The following is a 17,681-nucleotide window of genomic DNA, read 5'->3' as shown; positions in this document are numbered from 1 at the left end:
CATGTACAATTTTTCTTCAACTTCACAATTTTACATCACAGAGTGCTCTTGCCGCATATAATCCCTAAAGTATACTTTGTAGTTGCTATGATATGAAAGGATTTGAAAAAGGTCTCTCTCTTTTTCTTTTTCTTTTTTGTAACTCTGCAGCTTACAAGCATCGGCTTTTATTTTCACTTTCTCAAATTGAGAGTTTCAAATGTTCAGTAAAAGTTTTATCTGCGTGAGAAAAAATACTTTTTTGCATCGCTAAATCTTCTAATCACACAAGCTTCCACATCCGGTAACATATTCAGATTGACTTGTCAAAAGATTCTGCACAGCTCGAGTGGAACCAGCGAAAACACCTCGGCGTTCTCCATTAGGACACATCTGAACTCTGTTTCTATTTCTGATGGAAAAACACTGGCATCATGCTGCATCAGCTGACAGCTGTTCCTTTCTTCACCAACTGCGCTGCAAACTCACATCCTCTGACATGAATACACGGTCGGACTCTCAAATATCTGCCCCACAACAAGCCTGTTTTCTCATAGGGTTAACGTGAATGGGAAGCTGTGCGTGCGCTACATATGACAAACCACATTACTGTCTGCTTAGCAGGCGAGCTTAGATAGGGCATCACAGGGCCTGCAGCCAAAGCTACTCTGCAGCTGAGTTACCCTGCTTACTCAAATATTCATAACTGGATAATGAAAGTATAAATACACTTGCAGTCAGGGTAAACAAAGCAGCAACTTTCATCATGCATGCATCGCTGTCTCCCCGCTGTGACGGCTGTCAGTTGCAGTAATGGACAGGATGGTTTAATATAACCCAATAAGCATTGTAATGAACTGCCTCTCTTCACGTGCTGCTAATTATTTGGTTTCACTTGGGTTTCATTTGTTGTTTCCACACACTGTGTGTAACAGCCGTCAGTCTTGTCGGCTTCAATCAGCCTGAGAAGCTACCAGACAAAGTTCTTTCGGTGATTCATGCTCATACACATTGCTCTTGTTTCCTTCTCTTTTAGAGGGGAGCTGCCTTTGGCATACATCCGCTCCTCCAGAGTCTTCTCCTGTACCATGAGCTCTGGCTCTGCCCAGGATGTGGCAGTCGAGCATTTCTTGCGTGACATAGAGAGGCGAAGCAAGCGGCTACACTGCGCTGTGATAGGCTGCGAGGAGGAGCGATCCTGCAGCGACATGAACCTGCTGTATCGTAAGAGTCGCTTGGACTGGAGGCAGAGAGAGCAAGAGGGAAGTAAGAAAAGGTGAGTGGCTGAGCGCCCAGGAGCGCCGCATGTTCGGGATTACAGCGAGGCTCCGCTTGGAGGAAACTTAAACCGCTTAGTGAGCGTAAAAGAGGTTAATTTTAAAATCCTTATTCCAAGTGCAGTTCATAAAGTCAAAGAGGTTTCATGTGAATTTACTCCTTAGTTCACGCAGAAGTTCTAAGTGTACCGCCAGGTGAGAAATATTGTGTATAGTTCGAGCTGAGATAGGACGGAGTCCAAACCAATGAAAAGCTCTATTATATAAGTTGATGTGAAATTGCTTTTTTTTTTCTTTTTTTTTTTTTAAACAAAAACATTAATATCCCTTTAAACTTTTACAAGTTCTGTCATACAGCCACACACTTCAAAGTATTCTGCTGAGCTTATTTAGCAGAAGCAGAGTAAAAGAGGGAGGTGGTTATAAAAGTAAGACCATGTATTATTTTCCTTCTGCTTTACAGTTATATGTTTTTTTTGTGTGTTGGTCTGTTTCAGAAAATCACTATAAAAGAACATTGAAAGATTTTGTAGCTATATGCTTAGGGCACGTGTGTCGAACTCAAGCCCTGCAGCCAAATCTGGCCTGCAAGAAGTTTTTACATGATCCTCTAGACCACCTGTGTCAAACTCAAGGCCCGGGGGCCAAATCTGGCCCAACGTAGCTTCTTATGTGGCCCCTTAGACTCCAAATGACATCAGTAAGTCCTTCCAGTTTTTCACAAATTTACAAAATTCACACAAAATCAACAAATCTCTGCATATTTTTTTGACTTATAATCCAAATTTTTTTCAAAATTGGTCCAAAACATTGAGTTTAAGTGACTGCTGCTTCAGCCTTACTTGATGTCAAATTATAATCCGCAAGTAATAAAAGGTCACATTTAATATCACACATTAGTGTAAATATCACACAAATTTCTTAGAAACATTTCTAAATTGGCATCACAAAATCTACAATTTTGATTGCAAAAAAACCCAAAAAAACAACAACAAAAAACAAACAAACACTAAAACAATAACAGGGAAGAGTTTAATTGGTTTTATTAGTATATTCTGGCACAACTGGCCCTTTAAGAGCATTCAGATTTTTGATATGACCCAAAATGAAAGTGAGTTGGACACCCATGCTCTAGACTCTACAGACATAACCTCCAGGAATACAGTTGTGTTTTTAAAGACAATTTTTTCCATCACAGCAGAAGTTTTTTTCTCTGTATTACACCAGGTTACGTGAAGGTGAAAATATATGTAGTGTTATTTTGTTTCAAGATGAACTCATCAAATACGGAGACAACTATTTATTAATATTTTAACAGTTTGTTACTGGGTAGTTTTATCAATTTGTTCTGACACAACAGAATGTCTTTAAAACTTAAAGATCTTGCCGTGGCTCAGGGTATCTTTAGGCCCCTTTTGTCCATCAAGGCAAGAAATGACTTGTCGCTTTATCAAAGGCAAGTTTTTGTTAAATATCAGAATTAAGAGGGCTTAAAGTGTCACTCTTTTACCTTTTGTTTCATTGAGTCGGACGTTAGCTGATAACACGCCGACAAGTGCCCTGTTGCAAAAACAAACAAGTGAAGCTTAGCGTCCTGCAGAGGGTGTTGATAACACTCTGTCATCACACTCACATGACAGTATTGTGTTGAACAGCGAAAGCATGGCAGCGAATGAGTGCATCTTGTTCATCTGCGCGTCAGAGGAGAGACGTGACGTTCAAATGTGAGTCACCTACAGCTCAGCAGAGCGCACTCTGTGTTCATGGCCTGTTTTGTGGAGGGGAATGAAGAAGTCCCATCGAGTGCTTTGTGACCCCGAACGGTGAGGTCGAGGTCCACATGTCAGCAGCAGAGAGCAGCGTTGTGGTCGGATCGGAATCAGCTGGGGAGCAGGGCCGCGAGTGGGACGATCGGGACGCGGTGAATGATTGTGGGATGCGAAGCCACAGGGACAGAAAGCGAGAATAACAGAGGCAGGAGGCGTGGATGGAGAAAGGCAACATCCTGAAGAAGAGACGAGGACAGTGCAAAGTCTGACATCCTCAGGGCCTCTGGAGAGAAATCACATTATACGGCAGAGAGCTGCAGGATGGTAAAAAGGTGAGTTTTACCATGGGTTTTAAAAATAGAGTAGATCTCTTATGCTGCTAATACAGGCAGACAGACTATTCCCAGTTGTGACGACTGGTGGGAGAAAACCTTGCTATCAGCCAAAGCTTTATTAATCCCAGCACAGAAATATGACCAAGAGTAGCAAATGTCTCGTCACTTTAAAGGATTCTTAGCAGACAACATACATATAAAATGTCCTTAAAAAGACTTAGCCATATGACCAGAAAATCAGTAAATAAAATAGCATTCGTGAAGCAAGTTTGATGTTTAAAGTGATAGAATTGTATCCTCTTTGCTAATTTCAATAAAGGACTCTCTTTGTGGTTACTCATTCATGAATGAGAAAGTTTATTTTTTGCTTTTTGTTGCTTCCGGATGTGTCTTCAGCTGAGGGTCACATGCTAGTAAACAAAACTCCAGCAGTGTAAGAGGAAACAGAAGGTGAAAGTTTTACTGTAAATAAAACAGCCACAGCAGCAACAAAGAACGGCGATGGAAATAGAGTAAAACCCATAAAGGCAAATGAGCATGGTGCACTGTGTCAGTAAGGCCTAACAGAATGAGGACAGCTGCAGACTTGATGTCACTGTTCACCCTCAGCTTTACACAAGAGTCAATGAAACTGTAGCAATTTGACCCGAAATCATTTCTTTTTTTTTCTTTTAAGATTTAACTGCTTAAACACACTTAAACTTTGACCCAGAAAAGTAAATTAGAAATAGGTTCCTTAGCAGCTACAGGCAGAATTGTTTAAACTGGAATTAATATAATCAAAAAACTCTGTAAAGTCTGTATTTTTCACTCGATAGAAGAGGTGGCATTCAGTATACTACATCTCCCACTTTCAGTGAAAGTGTTTTAAACTGTAATTGTTTCATGTTGTTAGGACAGTAGAGGTCATATATGCTTTGACTAGGACAGGAGTGTTCAACTTGTGGCTCTGGAGCTGTTTGTGGCTAGTTTGACTTTCCACATTTCCTCCATGCAATGTAACTCTACAGAACTGAACTCTAGTAGCCTTAGTGTTTTTATCTGCACAAAGTTTTAAAAAACAGAATGGCAGAAAAAAACAACAACATTTTTTTTGGCATTAGGGCGAATATTAGATTATTTCTCTGACTGAATTTCTACAATAACTGTAAAATGTTTTGTTTTTAAAGTTGATGTTTCTCTTTGTTCCAACAATTATGAGTTTAAAAGTAAATGTATTTGTACTAAAAATATCCAGTTTGTACCAAACAAGCACAGCAATGTTTACTACAAGAACACATGAATTATGGTATATGATTAACTGAGCATGCAATTCAGCATTGTGTAGCACAACTTTAAAAAGCAACACCAAAAAACACTAAACTGTTTTGTTAGTAAAAATCTTGTTTTTGGCTGTGAAAAACTATAATTATTTTTTTTAATTATAGAAAAAATAATTATTTTATTTTATTTTATTTTGTATAGAGGAATGTATGTATTCCTCTATACCTTAAAATAACAGAGGAAGTCACAAGTCATAAGCGGCAAGATGCTACCACTGTGTTTATAAATGCACACAACTTGTCTTCTATATAGAAGTTTATTAACAAAACAATTCAGCCTTACAGCTAGATAGTTTATTCAACAAACTCGCTAAGCTAGTGACACGCAACCAATACCACTAAAAGTAAAAACAGTAAAAAGATCAACAAAGATAAAAATGGAACCATCAAAATGATGCAACTGTACTTGTATAGCAAACAGAAATTTAGAAGCTCAACAAAAATTTTATTTAGTAGATGTGAGGCTGGAAATTTCTGATGCCAACAGATAAAATCAAGTGCAGCCAGTTGCATAAAAACACACTGAAGTTTGCAGTCAAGATGAAACAGCGTGGAGAAGTTTGGGGGAGTTGCGTTTGTGTCCAAATCCAAAGGTTCTTGAGTTTCCTGTTAGATATTTGGACTTTATTAAAACGTCTCTGTCATTGGTCTTTATTTATCTGTTCTAGTCTTGTTTTCAAACTGGTTTCCACATAACAGTCAAACCACAGTAACCAAAGATCACCACTATGCTCCTCCAAACAATCCAACTCATTGTCAAGAAGACATTTCTGGTTGGAGTATGATTAAGATAAAGAACCATGTGAAAAGCCCTCCAATCCCAATCTCTGTTTTCAGTGTGTACATCAGTTTATTCTTCTTGCCTTATGGCTTTTTTATTTTATTTTTTTATTGAAAAACACCTATGAGGAGGCTATTGCTCTTCTGATTTATCTCTACCTTAGCCACAGCAAATTGCTGATTTATGCCGCAATAAAGGGAGGGCAAATAAAAAGGCATTAGCCCTGAAACTCTTTGAAGAGCCGCCTTTGGTCTTGTTTTGAAGCTCCTGCCTTTGGAAGAAACAAGGGGAGGAGGAAAAAAAAAGAGAGAACTCTTCAAGCAGCGAGACGGAAGATGCTCAGCCTCTGTCCTGAGCTAAATTTGGCCTTCGAGTATCTATGTCGATTGCAAGGAGTCACTAGAACATCTCCACAGGCATTCAAGGGCACAAACATTCTTGAAGAGATGCAAATGAACTCTGGTGCTTCAGCACACATATTAGAACGCATGCATATGCGCAAACCGTCTCCCACAGGAGGGGAAGATAAGAGCTGGTATATTCCCTTAGAGATGAGCAGCCTCAGCGCTCCTTCTGTTGAAGCTCATGAAGTTTCATGCAAACAGTAAGCTCCCATAGTCCGGCACTCTGGCCCAGTGTGGGCATTGTACGTCTTCTCTTTCTTAAAATGTGTCATTTTATATAAAGTAGTTAGAAATGTGAAAATTATACATGTTTTATTTTTTGGTTGTAGAACCAAGTATTTTGGGTTACGTCTGTACCTGCATTAGCACATCGAGAGATTGAAGGTGTTCCACCTTCTTTTTTGCAAATCAGCTCTAGCTCAGTCTGTAACTCTGAAATTCAGTTTTCAAGTCTTCCAAAAGATTCTTTCTTGAAATTAGTTGTGCACTTTGGACCATTCCAACACACGAATTTGATTTGATTGAAACAATTAGCTCTAAAGCTTAATCTTTGCCCCACGTTTGCAGGATATTACGTTTCTTCTTTATTCCTTGCTCTGTATTTAGCACCGTCCACATTTCTGTTAATTTGGACCAGATTTCCTGTCTCTACTGCAGAAAAGCTTCCCCACAGCATGACGATGGCACCACTGTGGCTCACTGTGTGGGTGTTGTTTGCAAGGTGATTCTCAGTGTTAGTTTTTCACCTCACAAACCCTGGTCTCGTTTTAGCAGAGCACCTTTTTTTTCCAGGCGTTTGCCCTTTTCCCGACAAACTGCAAAGTAGACTTCTACCGCGTTTTTCTCCCAACAAATAAAATGCATAAAAAACATTAGAGCCATATTTCTGGAGTGAGCCGCTAATGGTTATTATTCTATTAACAAAGTCTTCCATTGGCCACAGCAGGAGGAGGGTTCTTCCTGTTAACAGGGAGAATTTTCTCTCTACTGTCGCTGTATGCATTCTCAGTAAGAGGGATTGCTGCAAGTCAGTGACTTGATAGAAAACCTTATAAACCAGTTTGAATAACGAACTGAACTTGACTGCTCTGTTCGATAGCTGTAGTCAACTGGAATGTGTGATTGGACTGTAATGACATTTTTTTATAAGGTAATTTGTTATGAACTGGCATTATATAAGTAAGCTGAATTGAATTGAGCTGTGGATTTTTGCAGCTCCTCCAGAGTAAATTATGGGACACTTGGTGTTTCTGTTGATACTTTAGGCGAATGATCGTGCCTTAGTAGTTTTTAAGTGGCCCCGTTTTAACATGAGATGATCAGAATCTGGAATATTGCTTCATGAGCAATATTTGCTTTAAACTTCTCCTCAACTGCTGTGTTATTTGATCTTCATGATACTGTTTGTTTTCCAGTGTTCTCGAAGAAACCTCTTCATAGGACCGCTGGATTAAACTCCATGCAGGTGGAGTCTAATTAATAAGTAGGTTTCTTCCAAGACATTGATCTCACAGGATTTTCTTTAGAGGTGTCAGGGTATTGGAGGCTAACATTTTTTTAGATTTCTTCTCTGTGAAAAAATAAAATTGGTTTCCACTTCCTACTTGTGTATCTTTTTGTGTTTTTCCAACACTTAAAATGCCTAGAAAACACATTAAAGTTTGAGGTTGCAGCGAGACAAAATGTGAAAAACCTTTACGGTTGTTAACCCTTCTGCAAAGCATTGTGTGTGAGCAACTCCAAAAACAGAAAGGCTCTCGCTCTCTCTCGAGCCCTGAATATTCACAGTAACCCTGTCGATAATGACCACAGGGACTTGTCTCATGCTGATGAGGGGTGAAGCAGTGTAACACCCCCTCTGAAGAGCACACTACTCAACAGTAGTGGCTGTTTATGAAGCAAAGAAGCAAGCAGAGGCTTGTCAGAACACATTTATAAACCTTTGGTTAGCTCAGCGGGGCACCAATCTTCACAGTTTTGCTTTCACAGTTTGAACCACTGACCTGACAAGCTAATCTGAAATCCCTCCTCTCTATCCATAATCATTTTGTGTTTTATTTTAGTCTGTTTTGCTTTTTCCAAACCAAAATCCAAACTGAAAACCTTATCGTAAGCTAGTGTTAAGATGTATGTCAGCTTATTAAAGGTCTGATCATTGTTTTACTATAGCAGTCAAATAAATACATCTACGGTCTGCTTTATTTATGGCTGTCTGACATTGATTGTTTCAAAGACTGAAGTATCAAATACGAGAAACGCGGCTGTTACCAGGGTAACAGATGAAATGATTCGGGGGAGCCTCTGCTCAGGCGACAGGTCTGTGTTCTGGACGTAAACATGTAAAGAAAACAGGTGGATTCTAAGAGTAGCGTACATTTCTAAATGACTTTAGACAAGGGAACCGGATTTGTAACTCGGTGTGTTTTGAGTTCAATCAAAAGGAAAAGCATTTGAGAGGCACAGCTTTCCTTTTGCAGAGAAACCCCTGCGGGCATTTTTTCAGTGTAAAGAGAATTTTTGAAGAGCAATGAGAGCGAGAGAGAGAGAGAGAGAGAGAGAGAGAGAGAGAGAGAGAGAGCAACATGAGAGACAAGTCAGTACAAATGAAAGAAACATGTTTTTTTACTTAACTTTGATTTTCCCTTGATTCAATATTTTTGTGTGTTATCCCCAATACCCTATTCTGCAGCTCCACTCAGAATGATCCGTCGGCTACCGTGGGAAAAGTTCGAGACTTGGCTTCCTTCCGACGGCACTTCCGGATGGGCTTCATGACCATGCCGGCCTCCCAGGACCTGTCCCCTCACACCTGTGCCTCGGCCATGGCGCCCCGCTCGCAGTCCTGCCACGCTGTCGGTGCCGGGGACACGAGCCTCGAGAACGGAGATTACTCCGACACCCAGTCGCAGCACGGCGGTCGCTGCCCCCCGGCCAAACCCAAACGCCATCCGAGTACCCGCCTGAGCTCCTCGTCCGCTGACAGCAGAGGACCTCCTGAGACCCCGCCGCCCTCTTCAAGCTCCCACTCGCAGGGAAAACACTCAGAGAAGAAAAATTGTAAACATAAGTGTGTTTTGGACACATTCGCTGTTGAAAATTGCTCATATTTTAACAAGACTTCTTATGTCTTGCAGCAATGAAGAAGTCCGACTCTGGGGAGATTGGAGCAAAGAAGGTGCCTCCTTTGAAACCCAAAAGGAGTCCCAGTACCCAACTCACCTTTGACCCCCTTCCTCCACGTGTGCCTCCTTCTGCCACTCCCTTGCCCTTCCAGGCAGCAGACTCTCAGATTCAGACAGGAGATGGAGAGGATGAGCCAGTCTATATAGAAATGGTTGGCCAAGTGTTCACTAGAGAGAGCCAGACGGCCACGCCCCACCCTGTCACTCCTGTGGCCACCACGCCCGATTCTGACTCAGACCAGAGTGAGGCAATCTACGAGGAGATGAAATACCCGCATCAGGAGGACAGAGAGTCCCAGAGGCACCTCCTGCCGAAGCATGAGAAGCTTAAAGCCTCAAAGCACTATCACGTCACCACCTCGTCCTCCAGTAGTTCTTCTTCTCTCCCTCGCCCTTCGTCTTCTTCTCCCTCCTACTCCAAACCCAAAGCTACAGTGTCCATCTCCCATTCTTCTCCGCTGCCATCCTCTGCATCGTCCACTCCTGTACCACAGATCTTGTCCACCAGTCCCCACACCCCACGAGCTCCGACTCCTTATCTGTTGCAAGGAGGTAAATCCGAATCTGAGTCCAACACGAAGATCCCGGCACCGTTCCCCAATCTCCTGCAGCACCGGCCCCCACTGCTTGCCTTTCCTCAGCCTGCAGCTGCCTCCAGCGGGGTTGGGGTTCAAAACAAGACGTCCGCCTCTGCTAAAACTCAAACATCCACTGCGACAGCTCAAGTCAGCACCTCCTCCTCGGCTTCTTCTAATGTTTCCACCTCCCTGTCAGGGTCCAAGGAATCATCAGGTGGCTCGTCACAGCAGGACAAATACAGCCGAGACTCCCAGTTAGGCCCGGCTCCCGGACTGAGAGCCAGGAGTCACTCCACACCGCTACCTCCCTCCTCCAAATCCACTTCCCCTTTCTCCCATCATCACCACCATCCTCACCATCGCCCCTCGCACTATCATCACTACCGCAAGCCAGACAGAGGAGATTCCCCTGCTCCGACCAAGAGCAGCTCTCAGTCATCCAACCAGGCAACGGTCCAGACGCAAACATCAAGTACAGGCAAGGAGGGCAAGAGTGTGAGCTTCCTCCTAAAGTCTGACAAAGGAGAGCGGGATAAAGACCGGGACAGAGGTAGAGACAGGGACAAGGAGCGAGATAGAGACAAGGACAGGGATAGAGACAGGGATAAGGACAGAGAACGAGACCGAGAAAGAGATAGAGATAGGGAAGGAGGGCCACACTCATTACCGATAGAGAGCATCACCACCACTAGCAGCCAAACACCTCAAAGCAGCACCAGCTCCACTCCTACGCCACTATCCTCTTCCCAGCGTCCTCATTCTCGCCCACACCTCCGCTCTCACACACCCCACGGTCTGCCAGCATACAAGCCGCCCTCCTCAGACAGCCCGCTGCTGTGGACCTACCCGTCCAGTGGCTTCCGGAGACCGCCGGCCTATGAGAGCTTGAGAGCCAGCTCTCAGACACCATCTCTACAACAGCCTTCGAGTCTTACTGGTGTGGGCGAGGGGGTGTCCAAGAGCAACAGCGGGTCCTCATCGCAGTCAAAAGTTGGCTTCATGCCTTGGGACAGCAGCGCCAGCTTAGCTGCGGATGAGGGGTCTTACTGGCCCATGCAGAGGAAGCTGTCCTTTAGCCATGGGAGCAGAGAGGCAGAGAGTAAGTCATCAATTTGAATCAATAAGGCTTGAATTTCTGAAGTGAGGTTTTGTGAAAAGTTCTCATGCAGGTGATTTGTAATTGATGACTCTCTTAGCTAATCCAGATTATCTTAGTTTTGTAGACTGAGACAGACCAAGACCAAAGACTTCTACCATCTTTTAACAACTCCATCTTCAAAAATGGCGATTCTAAGAAATGTTTTCATATAAAGCAACGTCCTGTAAAAACAATCAAAAGAAACAAAATAAAGTTTCACAGCTATTTAATTTGATGCCCTGCTAAATTGTTGCACTGCTTTCTACACGTTATATGTTGCATTCTCAGCACATCCCTTACAAAAAAATCCCGTGAAAATCACATGTGATCACATGTGGAAATGTGTGATTCACATGTGATTTTACCACGAAACGTTCCAAAATCACACGTATTCATGTGCTTTCACATGTGATTCACATCATAAAAATAAAAATTTGTGTGAACCACATGTGATCACATGTGAAAGTCACATGTGATTTTCATGGGATTTTTTTGTAAGGGATGTTTCAAGCAGGAGGATTATTGCTGATACAGCCACTCCCACTGTCATTTCCTGTACAAATAATTGACTCAAATAAAAAAAACAAAAACATAATACAATACATATATTATAATGTCTACAGCAGGGGTCTCAAACTCCAGTCCTCGAGGGCCGCAGTCCTGCAACTTTTAGATGTGCCTCTGCTGCAGCACAGCTGAATAGAATAATTAAGGCTCTGGAGAACTGATCTACACAAGGTGGAGGTAATTAAGTCATTTCATTCCAGTGTTTTGTACCTGTGGCACATCTAAAAACTGCAGGACTGCGGCCCTCGAGGACTGGAGTTTGACACCCCTGGTCTACAGGCTTCCAAAATATTATTGCACAAACTGTTACAGGGACAGTTTGTGTTAATCTAGTTTTAGTCTAAATTAAGACAAAACAACAATTACCTTCTACAGCATATTATCTGCTTATAACCTTTATCAGTACCTTTTGTACAACCACTCTAAGTTACTGGAAAAGAAAGAAGAGGAATACGGTGATTCTACATGTCTTTCATTTTCATTTACTTATGCTCCTTTCCCTGATTCAGAGGATGAAGGGCGGGCCTGGAATGGCAGTGCTGATGCACTGTTGAGGATGGACAAGGAGGATCTCGGTTTAGGCTCTCGAGGCGGCCAGTCCGGCATCCCAGTTCACTTTGGTGGCGCCACCAGCAGGGCTCTGGGTCACTGCGAGTCTTTAGCTGGTGGGGACAGCAGCTCGGGATTCAGAGCGCTGCCCAGAGGGGGACTTCCTCTTCCCTGCCAGACCTTCCCTGCCTGTCGTAACGGAGGTAAGCACATCTAATATTGTCTATCTTCTAGTTATAGTATTTTGTTCAGAAGGAATCCCCTGTAATAGATGAGCAGTGACTTGCAATCGTATTAGCATCCCCTTGAAAATGACTAGATCAAATTAGAGGATCTAATATCTGCATATTTTTTGGGGCAGTCTTAAAAAAACCTCATTGCTTTCTTTCAACAACTGCCTTTCGTCCTGCCACACTTAAACAAAGGATTGCAATTGTGCTGCATTCTTTCCTTTTTCAAACAACATCTTAAGAGTGTCAGAGTGAAGATAATTTAATTCTAATCTGTGGCACACTCTTCAAATATTTACTGATAAAAAGTTATGAAAAGCATCTATTGTTTTTCATCTGGTTGACAAATCCTAGTTGATATCATGAAATCATAAATGAATGCATTCAAATGTTGTAACAATGCCAGGGGTATGAATACTTTTGAACGACGCTGTACAGTAGTTATTCTCTCCTGTTTCAGGTGTTGCGTAAAACATGCTTAGAAAGATCATCCCAGTTATTTAAAATCTACTGTTGGACTTTGTGTGGGACATTAATCACCTAACATTGTGGGAAATGTATTTATTAATCACACAAGTGTATTTTCATTTCTTATCATTTCATAATTAATTGATTTATTTTGAACGCTTCAAATGTAAAAGTGTTTATGTTCTATTTTTGGTTAAACATTCATGGTTAAATCTTTTGGTTGGGTTAAAAAATAAATAATGTACAAGTAGCAAAAGAAATATAACACATAAGGAGGGCTCTGTGGTTTCCTTCTAATATCCTGATAAGTTGGGGTGCACTGCAACGTCTGTTTTCTTGCAGAAGTGGGGCGGCTGGGCCGCTCCTCCTCTGCTGCTGGAGTCAGACAGGTGGGTGGAGGAGATGTCCACAGACAGAGCAGTCTACCAGTACGAGAAGCCCTAAATCAGGTGAATATCTATCACATCTGGCCCTACAGCTGCAGACACTAGTAAATTTCAAACACAGTTTATTTTGAAGTCAACATTAATATTGCTCTCATTACGACTTCCCCCTTCTGCTGGAGACACTGCTCCTCCAGATCTATTTATAGCTCGTAGTTATGCCCACTGAGCAGAATAAGGGTCTGGTTTGTCTGTGAAGGGAAAAAAAAGGGTAGATGTGACAACAGAAAAAAAAGTGGAAGCAGTCAGGAAGGAATACAATGCGGATGTGAAAACACACTCAGCTGTATGAGGAGTGTGAACTGCAGTCTCCTAGCATCACATTTTTGCCCAGTTTCTGGCTCTATTGCAAGTGCTGACGCAGTTTGACTGTGCTGCAGAGACTATCTGCATGCGTTTGAGCGTCAAACTGTTAAACATGCAGCCACAGCACATCCTGGTGGCTGTCTGTGGGAAGTGAACCTTTTTTTAAACACGTGCAAAGATTCTGTCTATTTATTAATGCACTGTGATGACATTAAAACTATAGAAAGTCATGTGCTGATGAACATCAATGCCTTCTGCTTCACATGCAGCTGCATGGTGTGGCCCCGGCTCAGGCTCCTTGCAGCCCCAGCGGCCCCAGCGTGTCCCGGCAGCAGCAGCAGCTTCAGCTCCACCAGCAGCAGCTGCAGCTCCAGCAGCAGCTCCAGCAGCTTCAGCAACAGCACCACCTACAGTTGCAGTTCCAGCAGCTTGCCCAGCTGGCACAGGGACAGCCTCCCGCTGGCGGGGGCACCATGTCGTCTACGTCGCAGACGCAGAGGGACGGCAAGCTGCTTGAAGTCATCGAGCGTAAGCGCTGCCTGTGCAAGGAGATTAAGGCACACAGACGACCCGACAAAAGCCTGTGCAAGCAGGACAGCATGCCCATCCTCCCTAGCTGGAGACGGACACCTGAGCCTCGTAAGACTGGCACACCACCCTGTCAGAGGCCGCAGGCCGTCGTGTGGGACACGGCTATCTGACCCCAGGAGAAGCGGATTACATAATATCATCTTTCAAACGGTCTGGGGAGAGAAACTACTTAAGGAAGACAAAATGCATATTAAATGCAAACTTTGCTATTATTGTAATAGGGACTGGTTAGTTGAACTTTGACTACAAAAAGAGGTGAAGAAATGTAGTTATTACAATCAGACTAAGTTCATTTCTTACCCGGCTGATTTGTATTTTCTCTGTACTACGTACTGCACTGATGTGTTCTGATTGCCAACAAGTTATTTTTTGCCACTAAACACTACTTATTATTGCTAATACAGAGTGGGGTTGTTTTCCTAGATTGGTGTTGCCAAATATCCTCCTGACTACTTGAGACACAAGGGAATCATGTACTTTCTTCAACAAAGCATCGAAACTACTCTGCAGAGGAGAGCAGACGAGACTCGTAGATAAGATATCGAAGTGTTTCTTGAAAATCGTGAATGTATATGAGATGTCTTGGTATCAATAGATTGTCATTGTGGATGCAAATAATCATCACAGAGAAGTAAAAGCTACCTACAGTGTCCGTTTGCATATTTGTAATGTAAATCTATTTACTTTCTCAACCTTTCTGCAATTTTACAGCAATACGCTCTGAAAAAAAAACAAAACTCTTGAGCAACATATTTAAAAAAAATAAATAAATCTTGTGTCAGCTAGCCTAACATACATATCTGAGACTTGAAGAAGTCATATTTACTGTGTCATACTCTGCATGTCACCAATAGACATGCAGTGCTGTAACCGTAAGACAAAAAAAAAAAAAAAGACAGAGAGAAAACAAGGATCCTGTCCGACAGATCTTATATATGGTCCTGTGTGGTCACAGGAAAAAGATGAATCTACTGCGTAGGATGAGTCTGGGGCTGGGTTGGTCCAGCCGAGTATAGTCAGATACAGATCAGCGGTACACAAAACTCCAGTCATCGCTCATGCTTTTTACGCAGTTGCACATTAGCGTCCGTTCCACATTAGCGTCCGTTCCACCGAGCACTGACACCCATCAGCTCAAAGACTGCGCAACACGGTGCAGCTGATGAGACTGTGAGCATCGATCACCTCAACCCGAATGCTGGAACAATCTGCACAAAGCATTGCTTAGAGGAGAAATTCAGAACCCTGATGTACTGTAAATAGACATGTACAAGTGTATTGAAAATGTAGCAATTATCTCCATTTTCATACTTGTAATCAATACATATTATGTAGCATAGACTGTATAAACATAACTTTGTTCACTTGTTTGTTTGTTTTTTTGTTTCTGTTTTTGTTTTTTCTTTTTACTAAGAGAATTAAGTACCTGATGCAGACAGCCCATGCATTACTTATTGTTCGATTTACAAACAATGAGCCCTCTGGAGAAAAAAACAAAAACAAACAGTTCTTTATATGATTTTATGCAAGGTTCCCTTTAAGCTCTGTTATTTATTCGATCCCCTTTTTCTACATTCACTTTTATTTATGTACAGATTTTAACAGCTTTTTGGTCTTAACATTTTTAATACTTTGCTGCTATTTCAATACCCGTGTTGTTCAATGGACTACATAGTGTTGCCATGATAAACATTATTAATATGATGCTTATTGTTACATCTTATTGTTTCCAGAAAGCCACGTGGAATGAAGTTTGTACCTTGAAGAGTCAGCTCTCCTGTAATAGTATTAAGGCGCTTGAATGTCTCTTGGTTGATGTTTTTTATTTTATTTTATTTTTTAAATAATAGTTATAGTACCAAACTGTACAGTGCAGTACATCCAGTGAAAAAAGACCTATTTAAAATGTTTAAGACTCACTCTTTGGCCTTTTCCTTTTGTCTATGTCCATCTGCTCATGTTGGACGTTTTCTTTTTCTTGTTTATTTCTTTCTTTTTCTAAGCCTTTTGAGTCCATTTTCATAAAAAATAAAAATAAAAAATACAGGCCACGTTGGAGGAAATGGGCAAGTGCAATGCATGCAGAGATTCCTTACACTGAAATGCTCCAAATGATACTTCCTATTGTGCCCAGTTTGATTTTAAATACCAAGTAATCACCTTATTGTCACGGACTGATGCGATACCCGAGGTACAGGCTACCATTTTTCCAGAATAGTTTACAGAGGCTGTTGGTTTTGTGTGTCTTCTGAAACTGTGGCCATTATACGAGTGCCATATACTCTATTGATATGGTAAGATACGGTGTACCTTGGAAATCACTGTAGTGCTATATTTGCATTGATATTGTCATTGGAAATAAATTTTATATAATGAACTTTACACTACAAACAAAAGTGGTCCCTGTTCCTGTATGCACCCAGTGACCCTGCATGGATAAGCGTGGATGGATGAATGAATACCTGGGAAATTCGATGGATCCTACACACGTTCTTGAAAAGTCAAGAACAGTTTGGAATTTGATGTGATGTTTTCAACACTGGATGGGAAAAGTGAGAAATGCGTAAGAAGGAGAGAATGCCCTCGTCTTTGATTTGTGACGTCACGGCAGATCCTAGTCCATTCATCCCACAGATAAACGCAAATTCCTATAAAAATGAAATAAGGGCCACTGAGCATTTTCTTTCGCCCAGTATGTCCGGTCATTTCAGAGTTTTAAACTGGATCCATGTTTCTTGAATTGTAGGGTCTTTCTTAGACTTCACTGGTGATAGAGTTTGATCTGGGGATGCTTGAAGCAATAATAATAAATATTAATCTACTCCATATTTTGCATGTCAGTTTAATGGGAAATAAAGTTTGTTTTGTTTAGTGTAAACTCTACATACAAACTGTCGCTCTACTTTGCAGCTCGGGAATCGGAACTTTTTATTGCAGCTTCAGATTTAGCTTAATTTAAAGGTCTGTCTCTTTATTTTCAAAGGAATCTTGACACATTTTGTGCTCTATATTTGTCACAAATCAGGTTTCAGATCATGAAAAAAAAATTCTTGCTATGCTTGATATTGAAAATGATACAAGTGAATCAGTGCACTCAGATTGCAGACTTTAATGTCTATATGAAATATTTTTGTTTTTGCTAAAGAACCGACTCCACCAAGATTTGTTTGTATCAATTTTTATAGAAACAAGAAACAGAAACAGGTGTATTCTGTTGGGTTTCTAATTTCTAATTCTTATGCCAGAGCAGAATTTCTTTAAGGACAAACAAGAAAAAAGTGTTTTTTATTTACTTTTCTTGTATGCCCATAAATCATGTAGAGTAAATCTGATTCAAGCAGTACGTGTTTTTTGGTTATTGAGTTACTGGTGTTGGTTACTTTCCTGCTGTGTCATGATAATAACCTACAAGTTTGATAATTATTACAAAACTGAATTTTGGTTGAGCTGTGAGGCCTGATTGTAGTTGGGAACCCCCCGAATCAACTTGAGGTCCCGTGAAAACTTTGGACCGGCTCTTGGAAAGTGTTTTTATGCAGCATGCATTACACTGCAGCAGCTGCAGCAAAGGGGAGGAGCGGGACACCGTGTTCCTTCCGCACTCCTGCAGTACGTACTATTTCCAAATGAGGGCGCTATCTTCACTCCTCATCTCACCCTTTGCGGGTCTGCGCCAAGCACCACATTCAATGGTCCAATCGGGTGATAGAAGTTTTAACTTGACATAGTTTTTGTTCTTTCTGTTTTGTTTGACATAATGTC

At 41.7% G+C, this 17,681-nt stretch overlaps 1 protein-coding gene across 5 annotated transcripts in view; it reads left to right on the top strand.

The window, feature by feature from the left end:
• The window catches only part of LOC122844302 (neuronal tyrosine-phosphorylated phosphoinositide-3-kinase adapter 1), a 32,882-nt gene extending 17,044 nt beyond the window's left edge, over window positions 1-15,838 (top strand). For 2 of the 5 annotated variants that reach the window (XM_044139594.1, XM_044139593.1), the window contains 6 exons: window positions 1,016-1,255; window positions 8,557-8,924; window positions 9,002-10,726; window positions 11,842-12,084; window positions 12,922-13,028; window positions 13,598-15,838. In XM_044139594.1, the coding sequence (XP_043995529.1) occupies window positions 1,068-1,255; window positions 8,557-8,924; window positions 9,002-10,726; window positions 11,842-12,084; window positions 12,922-13,028; window positions 13,598-14,029 (3,063 nt within the window). In that variant the 5' untranslated portion in view covers window positions 1,016-1,067 and the 3' untranslated portion in view covers window positions 14,030-15,838. Of the gene's footprint in view, window positions 1-463; window positions 490-909; window positions 1,256-2,622; window positions 3,358-8,556; window positions 8,925-9,001; window positions 10,727-11,841; window positions 12,085-12,921; window positions 13,029-13,597 lie in introns of those variants that run through there. The other 3 variants (XM_044139591.1, XM_044139592.1, XM_044139595.1) reach the window with 3 other exon arrangements.
• The last annotated feature ends 1,843 nt before the right edge of the window (window positions 15,839-17,681 follow it).

Source organism: Gambusia affinis, linkage group LG15 (genome assembly GCF_019740435.1).
Source record: "Gambusia affinis linkage group LG15, SWU_Gaff_1.0, whole genome shotgun sequence".
NCBI lineage: Eukaryota > Metazoa > Chordata > Actinopteri > Cyprinodontiformes > Poeciliidae > Gambusia > Gambusia affinis.
The sequence above is the reverse complement of the archived record's forward strand: the minus strand, read 5'-3'. Positions and strand labels throughout refer to the sequence as shown.